This window comes from Kogia breviceps, chromosome 3 (assembly GCF_026419965.1).
Source record: "Kogia breviceps isolate mKogBre1 chromosome 3, mKogBre1 haplotype 1, whole genome shotgun sequence".
NCBI lineage: Eukaryota > Metazoa > Chordata > Mammalia > Artiodactyla > Physeteridae > Kogia > Kogia breviceps.
The window spans coordinates 146903486-146920589 of NC_081312.1; the positions used below are offsets into that span (position 1 = coordinate 146903486).

Sequence of the window (17104 nt, forward strand, 5' to 3'; positions counted from 1 at the left end):
TAAACAATTGTCTAATAGTTATTTACACTTCAAACCTGAGTTATCATTTTCCCATTGCAAAGGGAAGCCAAAGAAGTTGGAAAAAGTTTCCAAGCATCACTCATGTTTACTCAATCTTGTAATCAGAGTGTTTTCTTATCAACCTGATTTGATTTACCTTGACATGGAAATGACTTCCTTCTCCACAACTGCTCTTCTTTCTAAATAATTTATATTCACACTGAACAATGCCAGAGAAATCAAAGCTACCAACAGAATCAAATTACAGTAATAAATGGATACATTGATAACTAATAATACTACTCAGCACTTCTATAATATTTCTCAGTCTGGAAGACATATAGAGTCATGTCTTTTCCATAAGAAAAGGAAATCCTTCTAATACTCCATTGACTATTAAAATTTTGAGCAGAAAAGTGAGTTACCTAAGCAACGGACCATAAGAATCAAGGACCCATGTAACAATTCAGGGTGGTAACAAGCAAAATGTATGACAAAGTTCATCAGTGATATACAAAAATTGCTTTTGCTTAATAATTGGCTTTAATAATAATCTACCCATATTATTTGATAACATATTTGACTGTGACAATGGTTAAATTAATGGAGCCAGATCAAAGCTTTACTGTTTTTGGTTTTTATTTCTGTAGTGTCTATAAAAGGCATCAATGAAAATCATTTGCTACCTGCCCAGTTATATATATGCACTTTGACTCAGGCAAACACACACTTGTATTTCTTCCAAAATATTTGCACAGAAATAATTTCTGATTCTTTACATGTCTGTCAGTCCTGCTAACTCCACCTCAAAAATGTAGAAACTTCAAATTGTTTAAAGATAGTTTCATTCAAGCCTAACTTTATGTGAGCTTGGTTACTAAAACGGTGTGATTTCAGGATATATGGACAAGTCCTGCTATCCAAAAACTAGATATGCCACCTGTTTGCCAAAGCCTAAAATGACTTTATCAGCAGGAAAACCTGTCACTGTATAACAGAAGAGAAAAGGCAAAAATGCAAATATCTTCAAGAGATACAGCTTATTAACTGAAAATCAATTACAATAAATATCGGAGTCATTCTACAGATCAATGTTGGGAAGGGCAGGGGATGATGAAGGAGAGAGCAGTGACTACAGGGCACTTAATAATCAGAAGACAGAGCACTGCCAGCCCAGAAGACTGTGGGTGAGGGGTTGGGGTGGGGGGTAAGAAGATGATGATGGAAGCCCCATTCACTTCGACACAATTTTGCCCAGATATTTTTCAACATGCACAGAAGTGTGTTTGCTCACTCACTGCTGTCACTAACAATAATTTCTAACCCAATTCACCTCACTGTCTGAGATCATTTATAAGGTCTCTCAAACCCAGGCATTCTGATTGCAAATACCTTCATATTGGTCACAAGAGGCTGTATAGTAATTTAGAGCAAGTATCTGCATACTGGCTTTGATTCAGGTGACTCAGCTACGTAAATGACTACTAAACTTAATGGCCTAAGTAAGTCTCTATTACCTCCTCGGTAAAATGAGGGCAAAAATAGTCACCGCAGGTCTTAGTTTGGGTCTCCCCAGAAGTCGAGATTGGGACAAGAACATGAGGATACATAGTTTCTTTGGGAGGTGGTCCCTGCAAGCAGGAAGGAGAAGCAGTGAGAATGAGGTCCAGAGGGAGGACAAGCCAATCGAAGGGTGCATCACTGGGGCTGCTGCAGACAACAGCAGGCCCTCCAGAGCTGTGGTCTCCTAAAGGGTAGAAGGCTGCCGCATTTATCTAATAGCCACCCAACACCTTTGTTTGAGGGCTGCTGATGGGAATCCCTGAACACCAGGGAGACTCCAAAGCAGAAATTCAAAAGAATGAAGGAACCTGTCCGAGGTGGGAGGCTGTCAGTGAAAGATGAGGCTGAGCGCCCATGCTGTGGGACATGACGGCTGCAGCTGAAATCAGAGGGGGGCTTAGGTGAGTGACCTGGAGTCCCAGAGACACCTGCTGCACTCCCATTGGTTTGTGGAGACTTAAGTTGAGAAACACATGCAAAGTACTCACTTCTGTTGTACAGTTTGAAATGAATAAATGTTACTTGTTATCTTTAATGTGATGACTCCTTTTCATCTTCAGCTTATTAGTAGTAATAATTAACAGCTGCAAGTTAAATACTAATTAATTAATAATTAAATGGTAATTGCCATTAGTCATCCAGTGATTTAATTATATTTTCAGTCTTCACTTCTAATTATAATTACAATGTCCTTCACAGTATACATTCAGGTAAATGCTAATAAATATTTTTATAATAAACAATTGAATAATAATATTTGACTGTAAGCCACAATGCCTCTTACTACTGTTAGCTCAAGAAATAATTGATTTACATTGTGTTACTTTCTGCTGTACAGCAAAGTGATGCAGTTATACATATGCATGTATTCTTTTTAATATTTTTTTCCAGAATGCTTTATCATAGGATATTGAATATAGTTCCCTGTGTTGAACAGTAGGACCTTGTTGTTTACCCATTCTAAATATACTAGCTTGCATCTGCTAACCCCAAAAGAAATAATTTTGAATTGACCTGAATTCAACGGTAACCCTATCAAGGAGAGAATCCAGATCTTTGCGTCTTAGGTTTTCTCCCTTCTCATGGCCCTGATCCTGAGCTCATCACACTTCCAGCACTCAATAAATGCTGTTGGACTTACTTGGTTCTCTTTGTTGAAACTGCCCTGAGGTAAAGCAGTTAACAAGTTAGAGAGTTCAGGCAGTTGCTTCTTTTCGTGTTCCATGTAAACATCGATAACTATAGTTATTAATACTGTGTCCAGTGCCTTGTGCCAAGCTGCCTATGCCCAGTCTTCCAAGCATTCAAAACACAAAAATAATCACATAACTGGTCACTTCCCAAAATTCTAGATGGTTTAGTTCAGTTAAGAAACATATGGGAAAGTAATTGTAGCATTGGACTTCTGGCTCGAATTTCTCAGAAATAGTTTAAGATCAAAGGTGGTTTGGCGGAAAACCTATCTTTTTTAAAAAAAATTTAATTTAATTTTTATTTATTAATTGTTTTAAATAGGTGACCAACTGTGGAATCAGGTAATGACATCTTTTCTTTTTTTCTTTTTTCATTTTTTTTGGCTGCGTTGGGTCTTCTTGCTGCATGCAGGCTTTCTCTAGTTGCAGATAGCGGGGGCTACTCTTCATTGTGGTGCACGGGCTTCTCACTGTGGTAGCTTCTCTTATTGTGGAGCATGGGCTCTAGGCATGCAGGCTTCAGTAGTTGTGGCTCACAGGCTCAGTAGTTGTGGCTCGTGAGCTCTAGAGCGCAGGCTCAGTAGTTAGTTGTGGTGCACAGGCTTACTCGCTCCGTGGCATGTGGCATCTTCCCGGACCAGGGATTGAACCCGTGTCCCCTGCATTGGCAGGGGGATTCTTAACCACTGCGCCACCAGGGGAGTCCCTTTAATTTTATTTTTATCAGATGGCGATACTATTATTATTTACATTTTGTCAGTGAGGAAACTCAGCCACAGAGAAATTAAACAACTTGCCTAAGATTGAACAACTTGTAGGCTGACTCCATAGCCCATGCTTTTAACCACTCTGTTAGGCCCCCTCATTGCTGGTCACTGATGGATACTGTGACAGATGCCAGGGCACACAGCACAGCCTCTGAAGCCCAGGAGCTCACCACCTACGAGGGGGGCGGCAAGCAAACAGGCACTTTCAGCACAATGAGCCCGCTGTTTGTCTGGACCTTGTCCTAAAAGTACTGCAAAGATTGGGTTTTTTTTTTAAAGAGATTTGCAGGTTTGTATGTATCTCTGGATACACAGAGGTGACAGATTGTGAGGGCAACAGGGAGAACCAGAGTAAAGAGACAGGAAGACTAGTTAGGAAATTCTAGCAATAGTCCAGGCAAGAGATGATGGTTGCTAGAATTAGGGGAGACACAAGGAGACAGAGAGAATGTGCCGTGGTTGAGAGACAATAAAAGGTAAAATGGTCAGGGCTTGTTAAATGACTGAATTCAAATTCGAAACCTTTGGCAGAAGCTTCCAGTGAGCCAAGTCTTAAGTTCTGTGCTCAAGCCAAGGCTGCCAGGGGAAGGGAGAAGGAACGTCCAGCCACCTGCAGCATCTGCAGCAAGACACAGGGCACTACTTCCCTCCAAGGACTCACACACTCAGGAACATCAATAAGAAAGGAATTCAGATGGTTGGCAGCCCAAAATGAGACAAATGTCCATAAAGTGTGACAAGGAAGCGTCCAAGAAGGATGACTTTCTGACCTGAGCAAACAAGGAGATGTGGTGCCATTTACTGAGATAAGGAATCCAGGAGGAGAAACAGGATTAGGAGACAGAGGAAGAAAAGAGTTTGATGCTAGGCATGAGTTTGAGACCTACAGAATATGCCATTTGAATGAAGTCCTACAATTCATTACGGCCAATCCCTTTCAATGGCTTTCCATGGTAATTAGGGGAAAAAACGTCCCAACTGCTCCACAAGACTCAGAAAAATCTGGCCTCTGGATATTGCACCAGATTTGTTTCATACCATTCTCTGCCTTGCCTGATAAACTCCAGCTACACCAGGCTTTCTTTAAGTTTCTCAAATATCTCATACCACTTTCTGCCTTAAGATCCTGGTCCAATCCACCTCCTCTGCCCGGAATGTTTTTTTTCTTTCCCTTAGCCTAGTTTAAGGTATTCATTCTTCAGACTTCAGCTCAAATGTCATTTCCTCAGGGAAGTCTTCTCTAAACTTCAAATGATAATATGCCCTCTTAACACTTTGTACTTACTTCTCCAACACTTAGCCAAGTTTAAAATGATGGATTTGTGTATTTCTGAAATTTAAATTCATGACAACCACTTAACAAAGACGAAGACCAAATAAGATTTGTCAGTACTATATCCCAGATGCCCAGCCAGGCAATTATATACTTACTGAGGAATAAGTGAACTAGCCGGTGAATTAATGACTGAAAGAATAAATGTATGATATATATTTGGGGAAGGTAGACTTAGCCCAAAGACATTGATTTGGACCATCAACACAAAAACTGATAACAAGCCAGGGGAGCGTATGAAATCATTCAAGAAAGAGTGAAAGGGAAAAAGCACTTAGTATCTATTATTAACTATTAACTGTTAAGCATTTCTTAATGTGATCCATGAATCATACTGCACTGAAATTAACTAAAGATTTGATCAAGGAATTTATATTTTAATCCAAGGGCTCCCAAGTGATCCTCATGCATTCTAAAACCTGAGAACCACTAACTTTAAGAATCAGCAGAGAAATGCCCTTGACATAGCCCCAGAAGTTTGTGTTACAGACCACGTGTTCTAAAGTCCAGAAGGAAGAAGCAGAAATGTACACAAGTAGCTAAGAGCATGCTGTTGTGCACAGAGCACCAGAGTAGGATCCAGAAGTCCTGGAGTTGATACCTGGTCCCATCGCTTGCCAGTTTTACAACCTACATAACTACTAGTAATTACCTTAAGGTAACAGAGACTTGAAGAGGTTGGCTCTCTCACTGGTGTTTTATGAGAATTAAATACATGTGATAGTTAATTCTAAAAAACATGAAAATTGCTTTATGTGTTTAGAAAATGCAAAGGGAATGCTGATCTACTTGGGAATTTTCCTACTGATTTTCCTCACATAGTAAAATACCACCCTGTTAACACTGAGTGAATTCACATCTTCTGTCTCTGTGCATGCCCACCTGAGTGTGTGTGTCTTCAATTGTAATCACTAAAGAACAAAATAGAAAACGAAAGCCATCGGCTTTCCACAAGACATCATTAAGCATCAGAAAAGGTGTTAAAGAAAGGGGAAGCTTAACCTACATTTCTGGGAAATAATATCATATTCAGTCTGTCATTTCTTGTTGCCACTACTACATGCAGCCAACAATTTCTTTTATCACAAGTTTCACAGAAATGGTACCTGGATAATCACGTTGCCTGTAATAATATCATGTAAAATGGAAGACTGGTCTGATAGCTTGAGTACTGGCTTATGATTTGGGAGAACAGCTTGTAACTGTAGCTCTGCTTACAAATCCGTGCTGTCAGGTAAATCAACATTTTGCCACCTCAGGTTTCCATCTTATAAAGTTGAATAGCAATACTTAATTTCTAAAATCCCAAACTAGGCAGCAGTGAGTAAGCACATAGAATCTAGAAAATAAATGCCTAATTCTAAATCCTGGTTCTGCTTCTTAGTTTTTTTTTCTCCTCTTAGAAGAATTACAGTGTCTCTGTTTCTCATCTATAAAATGGAGATGATAATAGTACCTAGCTCATTAGGATTATTGTGAGGATTATATAACTTAATATAGTATAAAATATTTAGAGTAGTGTCTGGCACATAACAAAGCACTCAATAAGTGTCACCTATTATTAAGCTACCTATCTTATGGGGCTCCTAAGAAAATTAATGCATTTGTGTGTGCCAATGCTACATTAAAAAATATCCACACACACATCAAGTTTCATACTTTGAAATTAGTACTATCCTTTTTAAAGTAGTAATCATGGTTGAACTGGAGAAGAAGTAAGGGATAAGTTGGAGGCAGACAATTGGGGGGAGTAGAGAGAGATACATTTATTCTAAATAAAGTGACATTGCTCGAAGTATCTTTGGAATCTTTGGGGACTGCCTACAGAGTCTCATCACAATCGCTGGAATCTGCTGAACGTTAGTCATTGTTATCCTCTAAGGGTTTCTTTTATTTTTGGAAGTAGCTGAGACCCAGCATGAACCAAGCTTGATGAAAGAGGTAGTTGACAAGATTCCATAACATACTTTCCTTTTAAAATGAAGAAGAAGAAAATGCACACCATAGGTTGGAATAAACCATGGTGAAGAAGTCCATTAATGCATTTAGTTCCTTCTGGTCTTGTAGTCTATGGAGGCAACCTAAGCTAATACCTTATCATGCGGAACAGTTCTGTTTGCTGTCAGGGTATCCCGGCAATCTGAGACTCAGCATCAAGTCATTCTGCCTGCAAATTGGGCTCAGTCCTTGGACGCCAGTGGAACAATCAAACTTTTTTTTTTTTTTTTTACCTATATTAGAGACTCATTCCTGACCATGGACCTCAGTTCAGGCAACTAGGTCACTCTCTGGATGACCTATTTAGTATACCAATCCCGCTGGGGTTTGCTTTCCTCTTAATAGTTCCCATTCTGGGATGTTCAGATCCTTTCCTAGTCCCTAACCAGGTAACCAAGGTCCAATTTTTTAAAAAAAGCCTTCCTGGAGAAAATTCTTGCCCACCTCATGTCCCCAGTTCTCTTTGTTCCTGGCTGTTCTGTACCTCCCCAACTGAGAAGCAGAGTTAGACTCTCCATGCCTTGGTAGCCATCTGTAACCTGAGGTATACTTCCCAAGTAGCAGATTTTCTTCTGCTGCACTGGACTTTCTCTCCTCACTTCCTCCTTGGATTTATCTCAGAGTCTGAATCATCCCCATGGGTATATCTATTTCAGGTCCCAGCTCTTCCAATTCTAATCTAATCAATAACAACTGATTAGGCTAAACTTTGCTGTGTCTTACACCAGGCTACAGAGTTTCTTTATTTTATTCCACACCACATAGAAAATTCTCACATGATTCACAATTTCTATAGAATATATCTCTCTATTTGAACCTGCAGAAAGTGTATGAACAATGACATTAGCCAAAACAAACAAAAACCTGTCCATCTGAGATTTTGATGTAATACCTTTTCTTGAATCTCTGGAATTTGGAAATCGCATTGCAGGCTTTGAAGTGATACTCTCAGTACAATCTGGAAATCACCATCTTTCATCGTCAGTTAATATTTCCCTTGAAAAATGTGTTTTTCGTTTCCCTACAAAGACAAGTGTTCCAGGTATACAGCTGGGAGCCATTAATAATTATAATAAACAAAATCTTTGAACCCTGCATTTTCATTGTTCCTGTTAATAGCCAGTTTTCATGTATCCTTGTGAATTTCCTCTCTACCTTCTGTAAAAGGCTTTCATTTCTCAAAAACTACTATTATCAGCACTTCCTCACTCTTAATAAAGTCTTTTAATGTGACAAGTGTCACCCTTTCAGATTTTGTAAACTTCTTAAAAATGTGATAATATCCCATCCCAAACTATTATCACTCACTTTATGTTAACAGAGATCAATACTTACTCTAGAAGCTAACACAAAACTGGCTGACCTTAAAAGCACAACTTATTTATATGCTTAAAAATATGAGCTATGCCCTTTCATGACAAGACTTGCCCACACCTGCAATGGGATGTCATGGAAAGAGCATCAGATGCTGAATTCTATCATACGTACATCAATACTCTTACTAGCTGTATAGACTTTGACCTGCTTTTGCCTCATTAAGACTCAGTCATCTCATTTACAAAGTGGGGCTAATACTACCCAACAAGGATTAAATATGTACTTAAAATTTTTAGAGGTGAGTAGGATAGCTAGGTGTTAAATATATGTTGGTTCTGTCCCTATCTCTTAGCTCCATCTCACACCAGCATATACTCTAAGACCTTTGGGTCCTCTTGGAACATACCACCATTACCTCTCTCCCCACGCAACTGATTTATAAACACATTTGAATTCTGAGTCCCAGTCCTGTCTCCTAGAAGAATTACTCCCTTGGGTATTTTGGGCTGTCTGTCTAGCAAGAAGTAGAGATGCCAGCTGTGTCTAATGCCTGTAAGGGCCCTTGGCCACTTCACTCTTCACAGGTCTCCTTTCTAAATCATAATGTATTTCAAAAACCAAGACAATCACTTTATATTACAGGTAATTCTAGAGTATTTAGAAGCAAACAATACTAAACCAAAAGTGTATTGCTATGCACAGTGTTTTAATAGAACATTTTACAAATGGGTTGCCTTCTGCTATTACCAGTACTGCTATACTTGCCTTGAAGAAGGATGTTTCAATTTCAAGGAATACATATATTGTTCTCTATATTTTAATGTGTATAAATTACCAAAACCTTTTCATAAGTGTAATAACCTACTGCTCTGGAGAATTAGAAAATCATTCTTCATTTTAAGAAAATTATTCACACGTTTTCTTAGACTGATTCTATCTCTTCTAATTTGAAAAGAAGAGATGAAACAACACTACGCGGGAAGGCATAATATTTGCTGCACAGTGCTTAGCAGCACTCTTAAATTGTGCTATGATGCTCACCTGCATCACGCAGCATGTTACAAAGGGAGACCCCATCGCTCCTGACCTAGACTCTCCGCAGGGGAGGCCCAGAGGCAATCAAAAATTTAGGAAGCACCTCGTGATAGACAAACTTGGGCCAACAAACCTCCAAAACTTAGTTGAACTATTTATTCTTCAACATTAAACCTGGAATTTAAGTAAATTCAACTAAGTTTTTAGAGATGTATAAGTTACATCATCATAGAAAGAAAGATGTGATTAACGGAGCCAAAGGAGTGAAAAGTCCTGTTTGCACTCTCCATCACATTTTCCCTATTGTACTCTATTAAAATATATCTAGTAAAATTGTCTTTTTGATGGAAAGAAAGAAAACTAAAGTTTATTTGAATTCTAAGAGTTCTCCACTTTGTATGGAACTAGATAGTCAAGCAACTTAGAAAGGAGTCTAGCATTTAGACTAGATGAGATAAATAAATATGTGTGGACTAGATAAATTTGCCAGATACTGGGGCAGGCTCTGGCATTACAGTAGCAACAGAAAGAGCAATTCACTCATGGACTTTTATAATCTGTCTCGGAGCAGCCTCTTTCAGAACCTACAGACAGCCTGCAAATGGCATTTCAAAACAAAACAAAATTTTTGTTCTTTGCTAGAAAAATTTACTGCAAACTGACTTTAGAATCAGGTAAAGTGTACTCAGACTTCAGAACATCATCCTTCAAGTAGTTGCTGTACACTATTTACTGGGCTCTACAAGCCTTGATTTATAAGATGAACCATGGATTTGAAGTAGAAGAACTGGGAATGAACTACTTCATAACAAAACCCTAGTGTCTTTCCTATTAGTCCTGTTTTCTCATGAAACTCCTTTAGTTGGAATAAGGCTCATGGCTAATGCCACCTCCATTTTCATCACGTTTCTCCACCTTCAAACGTGAGCGAAACAACCTTTGAGGTGAGTAAGTATATAGCTGCTCTAAATAAACAAATTAGCCATCTATTTAATTCTGGATTCACCCCCTTACTAACTGTATGACACTGAACAAGTTATGGAAGTTTTCAGCATCTCAGTTTCCTCACCTGAAAAATGAGATAATAATGGGATCAAATTCATAGTGATGTTGTAGGGAGCAAAGGGATAAAAAGCAGATAAACTGCCTGGAATGTGCCTGGTATATAATAGTGCTCAATAATAAGTTTTTATCTCTAATCATACTTCTGAACTCTCAGGAGATAAAGTCATAGTCTTAGAAAGGAAAGGTTACAGTTTGGATTTGGATTTGGGTTTGACTTCAAAGCTTGTGCTTTTTATTTAGTATCCTACTTCCCTTGATTCAGGCATTCATCCAAGGTATTAATTCAGTGCCATCTCTGTATACAGCACTGGTCTAGGCACAGTGCAGATGAAGGGATGAAAAGACAAGACCTCTGGACTTCAGATTACAGTTTAGAAGAGAACATGAGGAATGCACATAAATTGTCATTATATAAGGTGGAAGCCAGAGCCATAAGAGATAGATATAGGGAAATTCAGAGGAGATAATAATTAATTCCAGTTGATGGGTGGTGACGGGCTAGAGGTAGGGGATCAGATGTTCATCACCATGGTGTGGGTTTCAGGCCAGCTACACAAGCAGGCTCCAGCAATAAGAGAAGACTATGGCCTCATGGGGATTCTGGCTACACACAGTCTAAAATCTCTTTCCCCACTGGCCTGCTGTTCAAGGTGAAGATTCTCAGAAACACTAGTACCAAACATCCATGTTCATTGGGGTCTTTAAAAAATTCCTCTTTACCAGGACCCTGAAGACAAAACTTGAAATAAATGATTCTAATTTATGAGCTAACATTTCCATCAAGCAATGACAGGAGAACCACATCCCACATCGTTTGCAGCAAGAGCTCTAAGGTCCAATCTTGCCAGGTTAGTGATGGAGAAAAGACAGCACTGCTACCTAATGGTGACTGAGTGGTCATGGAGAGAAAAATCTGTTGGCATCTACCCAAAGCCCAGTAAGCAGATGGCTATGGACATGAAACCCATCATGACGACCGGCAACTCATTGGGATGCTCTGAGCCGGGAAGGGGACTGAAAAGTGCCCTTCTTTGGCTGCCCTTCCTCATGAGGCATATTGGCGGCACAGGAGGGGGACAACTGCCTGACTGCTGCCAAAGGGAGAAGAGATGGCCTTTAAAATCTAGGCTACCGCAACCTCCTGGGTAGTCAATCTGGTGCCTTTCAAGCAACCAGAGAGCATCTTAAAGATGTGTGTATGATTTCCTCTAGGATAAATGACATCCAACAGATTCCATTCAAAGCTGGCTCATAGGATACCAAGCCAAGCTCCAAGATGTAGAGGGGTCTGAGTCCTCTGTTGTCAGGCCTGGTGTGTCAGGTACGTGATACCGATTGTTTGACCTTCTTAGGATTCTGAAGTGGGTGGTGTGTGGATAACCAAGTGTATTTATGTCTTCTGAGGATAAATGCCATTGAATGACTAGGATTGTTAGCTATGTAAATGGTCATTATCAGTAACAATCTACCTTGCAGAAGTTTGCTAATTTGGGGTATTTTTTCAGTGAATGAAGATCCACTTTTTTTCTGAAACGTATAGTTTCATTGTAGTTATAATATTGCCTAACATTTCAGATACCTTAACCAGTTAGCATTAAAACGTTCATGTATTGCATCACAACAAACAGACACACTCAAACATATACACACACACTGCTTATTCTTAATATGCCTTTACGTAGACCTCTCTGAATCCATAGTAAGTAAAATACACTGTCAAAAAGCTGACCTGTATTTCAAGAAACTATGAACTGAGTTTCAGTAATAAGAATATCTAATATTAAAAGTCACTCTGAAATAAGATAGACATTATTCCAATATGAATTACATTTACCTAAAAATTTTGACTACTTGGCCCTTTCAAATCAATTTTAAAGATAGCTGAGAACTTTTCTCTGAAAAAAATAACAACCAAAATACACAGCCAATGTACCCAAGATGCCCTTGACTTATATTGTTCTTTAAATAAATTACATAAGATATGTTGCTTTATATGGACAGAATTTTAGAGCAGAGAACCCTAATAGTTATTTCACTTGTTTTAGGGCCTGAAACAGTTTAACCATAAAGGTATCTGATTATTCAATGATCCACCCATGTCAACCAGAAAATGGCCAGTTTGGAGTAGTATCTGATCACAATTTTGCTTAAGAAAAAGAAGCCATAATCAGCTACTGGCTGAAGAAATTATTATATTATTTCATAATAGCAAGTAATACTTGATCATATAAATATATACCTTTATAGAGTATTATGTACAGTAAGTATTTTAAAGATGACAATGCCATAATCAAGGAAACCATTAACAATATGTAATTCATTAAAACTGAGATTATATCAAACTATCCCAAAGATATAAAGAGATAAGCATGCAAATAACATAAATGGTAAGGGATTGAGGTAAGTGCAGATGACGTTTGGTTGATAAATAAAAAGTCAAAAAATTTTTTATTTACATGCAGCTACTTTTCCAAAGTATATGATCCAAAAATGTTCCCCCAGGAGGTCAAGTAAAATTATTAGGTAAGGTACTGCTTTCATTTCCATAATGGGCAAGAGACTTCTACTCCACTCTTTAGGAGGAAGCTACTCAACTCTATCTCCTTTATCCTCCAAAAGAGTGACTTGTGACCACTCAGGTACAGCCTAGGGTTTTGGCTCTAATACCCTCCCTCAGCTGCATCCGTAGGTAGTGAGGGAGGTTGTGGTCCTCCATGGTATGGGCTGGGGTTGGCTGTGCAGAACTAGCTCTTCCTGATGGCAGGCTCCAAAATATAGATTTGATGGGAAAAGGAGTGGGAAATCTGGGAGTCCATCTTTCCTAATTCTTCAAGATTAATTTTATCTTTCTCCCAATCCCTGTAAAACCTAACAGGACCAAAAAGTAGACCCCAGGCTGCTCTTTGATTTCACTCATCCTTCCCTTGATAACTGATGCAATAAAGTTGGAAATATGAAACGGAGTTTTTGCTTAATCCTAGCACAGAAATCTTGAGCCACAGAGTATAGGGCTTATTTTAGCATGACCTATTTGAAAACACTTTGATTTTAAATCATCAAGCCCAACTTGTTGGGGGAATTGAGTAAAATAAAATCCTTCTCAGAATAAACATGCAAATTCCTTGAAAGTAAATTCCTTCCCCCAAGAGTAAACATAGAACATGCTCTAAAGAACACCAACCAATGGTAAAACACAATGAGCTCATAATGTAGCATTTAAACATAAATACCTCCAGCCAGGATCTTCTCTTCCAATTCTGCCATTTGCTTCTTATAGGCTTTCAAAGCTGCTTCTTTAAAAGAGGGACGAATCTGCTTCGGCTTTATGATTTCCAGGGGCTTTTCAGGGATGTTTTGGTTTTCATCTTCTTTTATTTTCATTTCAGCTGATGTTTCCTTTAAGGGTTCCAATCCCCCTTCACTAGCCACATCATCTGCCTGCCCATCATAACCCTCATCTTGTGGTGTTTCATAAGGTGTTTCATATGAAGGGTGATCATATTCCTGAATTTGTTCATCTGTTTCAGTAATACTAGTCCTGTTTTCGAGCTTAGCAAGGACTTGTTCCATCACTTCAACATAATCTGTTTCACTATCAGCCACTGGTTCACTATAGTCCTCCTCATCCTCTGCTTTGTAGTAATAAGGCTCTGTGTAGACATCAGAGTCAAGCGTGGTACTTGATTCATTTGCAGTTGATTGGGATAATGTTCGAAATCTCCCAATTAAGGAAGAGCCGCTGTCCTCATACCCACTGAGACTCTGTGTGCTTTTGTTCCATACCACTTCCAAGGCTGATTTAGCCCTCTGTAGTGTGGATCCAAATTTTGGGAAGCTGAAAGCCTTATCAGTAAGGTCAATGCTTAATCGACTATGCCAAGATTTGGGTGGGGCATCCTCTGAATCATCACTTTGCAATTCACTTTGACTTCCATACATCATGGACAACTGGTTTTGGTTTTGGTACAGCTCATTAGAATTAGCTTCCTGATAAGAATTATATTGGCCAACCCACTGTCCTTGTTGCTCATTATCCAACCCAGGGCATGGAGATGAGCTGTCGTCTTGGGTTAAATCATAGCTCTCAGAGTCATCCTGAAGGACACTGTGGCACTTTCCCAAGTCTTCTAGGTCTTTATGGTAAACATCTAGTTGTTGATCAGATAGACTGTTTGTGTCATAGTCAAAAACTTCCTGGGTGGAGGAATCTAAACCTAAATCAGCTCCTTGCTCTACTTGATTCCATTCCTTCCATGGAGAAAGATCTTCATGTAAAGAGAGCTGAGAATCACTGTAGTGACTCTGGTCTCCAGATGCACACACCATGCTATTACTCACTCCACTGTCCACAGTTTCTGTGTTCTCAATTTCACTCTGTACTTGTACACCCTGAGAAGCCCCATTCAAACACTGATCCTGAGGGCTGTCATACAGGGTAGGCGTGCCCTCCTGTTTCCTCTGCCAAAGTTCCCGGTCTGAAGATGACAGGAGGGAGCTTCCATTAGTTCTAGTGAAAAACTGACTTTCTGAAAAATCCTCCGAATAAGATTGACACAATTTGGAAAAGTCTGATTCAGAATGACTAAGTTTAGTGGTGAAAAAATCACTCTGTGTGTACCAGAGAGGTGTTGCGTCTGCATAATAGGTTGTGGTTTGCTTTGCCAAGTTATCCGATTCTGGCAAATACAAGGACATTTTATCATATTCTGATTTATTTGCAATTCTGCTGCTACTAGAAGTTTTATTCTTGGCTCTAGCATTGTGTGATTTTGAACTTGACTTGGAGGTACTTCCTTTTGTTGGAAACTCTGACTTGGAAAGCACAGCATAACTGTTTCTATTGAGGTCAGATTCCAGCTCTCTATCACTGTCATCAGGTGACTGCCAACTGTTCTTCTTGATTTGGGGCTCTGGAGTAGACAGCTTTATATCCATGCTCTCGTATGTCTGAGAGGATGGTATCCCTCTCTCTTTTCTTTCTTTGATGTCATGAGTAAGAATATCTGTCGAGATTCCGATGCCTGTTCCTTTGAGTTTATATGATTTTTTTAAGACAGAATCCCTTTGCTGAGGGGTTTCAAAATACACAAGGATGGGTCGAGGCTTTGCACTGGGGCAATCCCTTTGGTGTCCTATCCTCTGAGCAAATTCAACTTTAATAGCATTTGGTGCATCTGAAAAACCCATTTTATCTATTAGAATTTGGTACACTACACTTTCAATGTATTCAAATCTTTCTTCGGGCACATTTAAGAATCTCAGGCTTGCCTTGCTACCCATATGACCTAAGTGTTTAATATAATCATGGATGTCTCTGGTTTCCCTCCGAGACTGGACAAACCCTGTACGGAGCTGCTCAATTTCACTTTGTACAACCTCCACGCTGCTGGAGATCTCATCGATGGAATGCTTGAGAGCATTGACATGCCCTCGGAGTTCAGAAAGTTCTGTTTCAATCTGACTTATTCCCTGAAGCTCCTTGAAGATCATTTCCATGACATCCTGTGTTTGGCTAATGCAGCCAGAGGAACTGAATCCGGCCTCCAGGGCACTGGTCTTTGGGTTTCGGGCAGTTCTGTCCAAAGATTTGCTTCTGATTCCCCAGGTTTTCTTCGTTGTGCTCAACTCTGAATCCGAGGAGACACATTCTTGACTCTTTTTCCATTTCCTCAGTTTGCGTAAAGCTCCTAGTTTTAAGCTATGCAGAGTGCGTTCTCCGTCGGAGCTCCCTTCTGAGGGTGCCAGGCTGCTTGAACTCTTCCTGTTGCGTCTAACTGGCATCGTGTGTGTTGACTGTGCCTGGTTTTCTGTACTGCTCCTTAGTTCACTGAGTGATTCTGAGTAGGAACTCTCAATGGAAGATAACTCCTGAAGGAGATCCTCAGTCTCCCCATTGGTTATATGAATATTTTTCTGGAGGCCATTGGCAATAGCTACTCGGTAACTGAACGTGGGGGAGAGGGAAAATTCTTTGTTAGCCTCGTCTTCTTCAGTGGATAAGTTGCGAGTGGATGAACACTTTGCAATCTTCTTTACAGTGCTTTTCAAGGTATTAGAAAATGTAGGGGGTTTGGTCTGGCCAGCAATAAGAATGTCTTGATCCTTTTTTGGCTGACGATTCTCTTTTTTTTTGGTTGTATTTCCCAATTTCTTTGCAAACATTCCTTTGCAAAGCTTATGGATGTAAGGTAAAATCAGGCTCTTGAAAAGATTAGCCACCATGGAGAGCAGTTAGTGCAAGCTTTTCTGCCCCAAAGAAGTAAATAAGGTATCAGGATGGAAATCTGTAAATCCAAGGCCAGCATCACTGTTCAGATGTTCTGTGAATCACTGAAAATAGCAGGAAGGACCGCTGTGTCTCTGCCACAGTGTCAGTGTCCTGGGAAAACCAGAAGCCAAGCTCCATTTATGAAAGACATTCATTCACTCTTGGAGGAGGGGTTTCGTGAATTGCTTTCATTTCCACATAACTTCATGCAGTATCTAAAAGAAAGGAACGTTAAAATGAATATCAGAATTCAATCCTAGATTTATCCCATTTCCAACATTTTTCAAAGCTATTCAAGATACATGATGTGTGAAAAATTGCAGAGGGGACAAGGAAATATCTGAATTTCAACACAGTTGCTTTTAAAACAACTAGTTAAAGCAAGTCAGAACCAATAACTATGTTTAAATTATCTTTTCCTAAATCACTTATGAGTGGACACAATTAAAATACTAGTAAAGGTAATAATAATTATTTAGAAAATGTTGTGTAAGTTGACAGGCAAATTTAAAAAGCTATATTACCTGCATGGTCTTATTATTTCCACTTTATATATTTTGCTACA

At 39.3% G+C, this 17104-nt stretch overlaps 1 protein-coding gene across 1 annotated transcript in view; it reads right to left on the reverse strand.

The window, feature by feature from the left end:
- UNC13C (unc-13 homolog C) overlaps window positions 1–16496 on the reverse strand; it is a 607361-nt gene extending 590865 nt beyond the window's left edge. Inside the window, exon 1 of the mRNA XM_059056161.2 lies at window positions 13502–16496. Within this exon, the coding sequence (XP_058912144.1) occupies window positions 13502–16493 (2992 nt within the window). The 5' untranslated portion in view covers window positions 16494–16496. The remainder of the gene's footprint in view (window positions 1–13501) is intronic.
- Window positions 16497–17104: the final 608 nt, after the last annotated feature.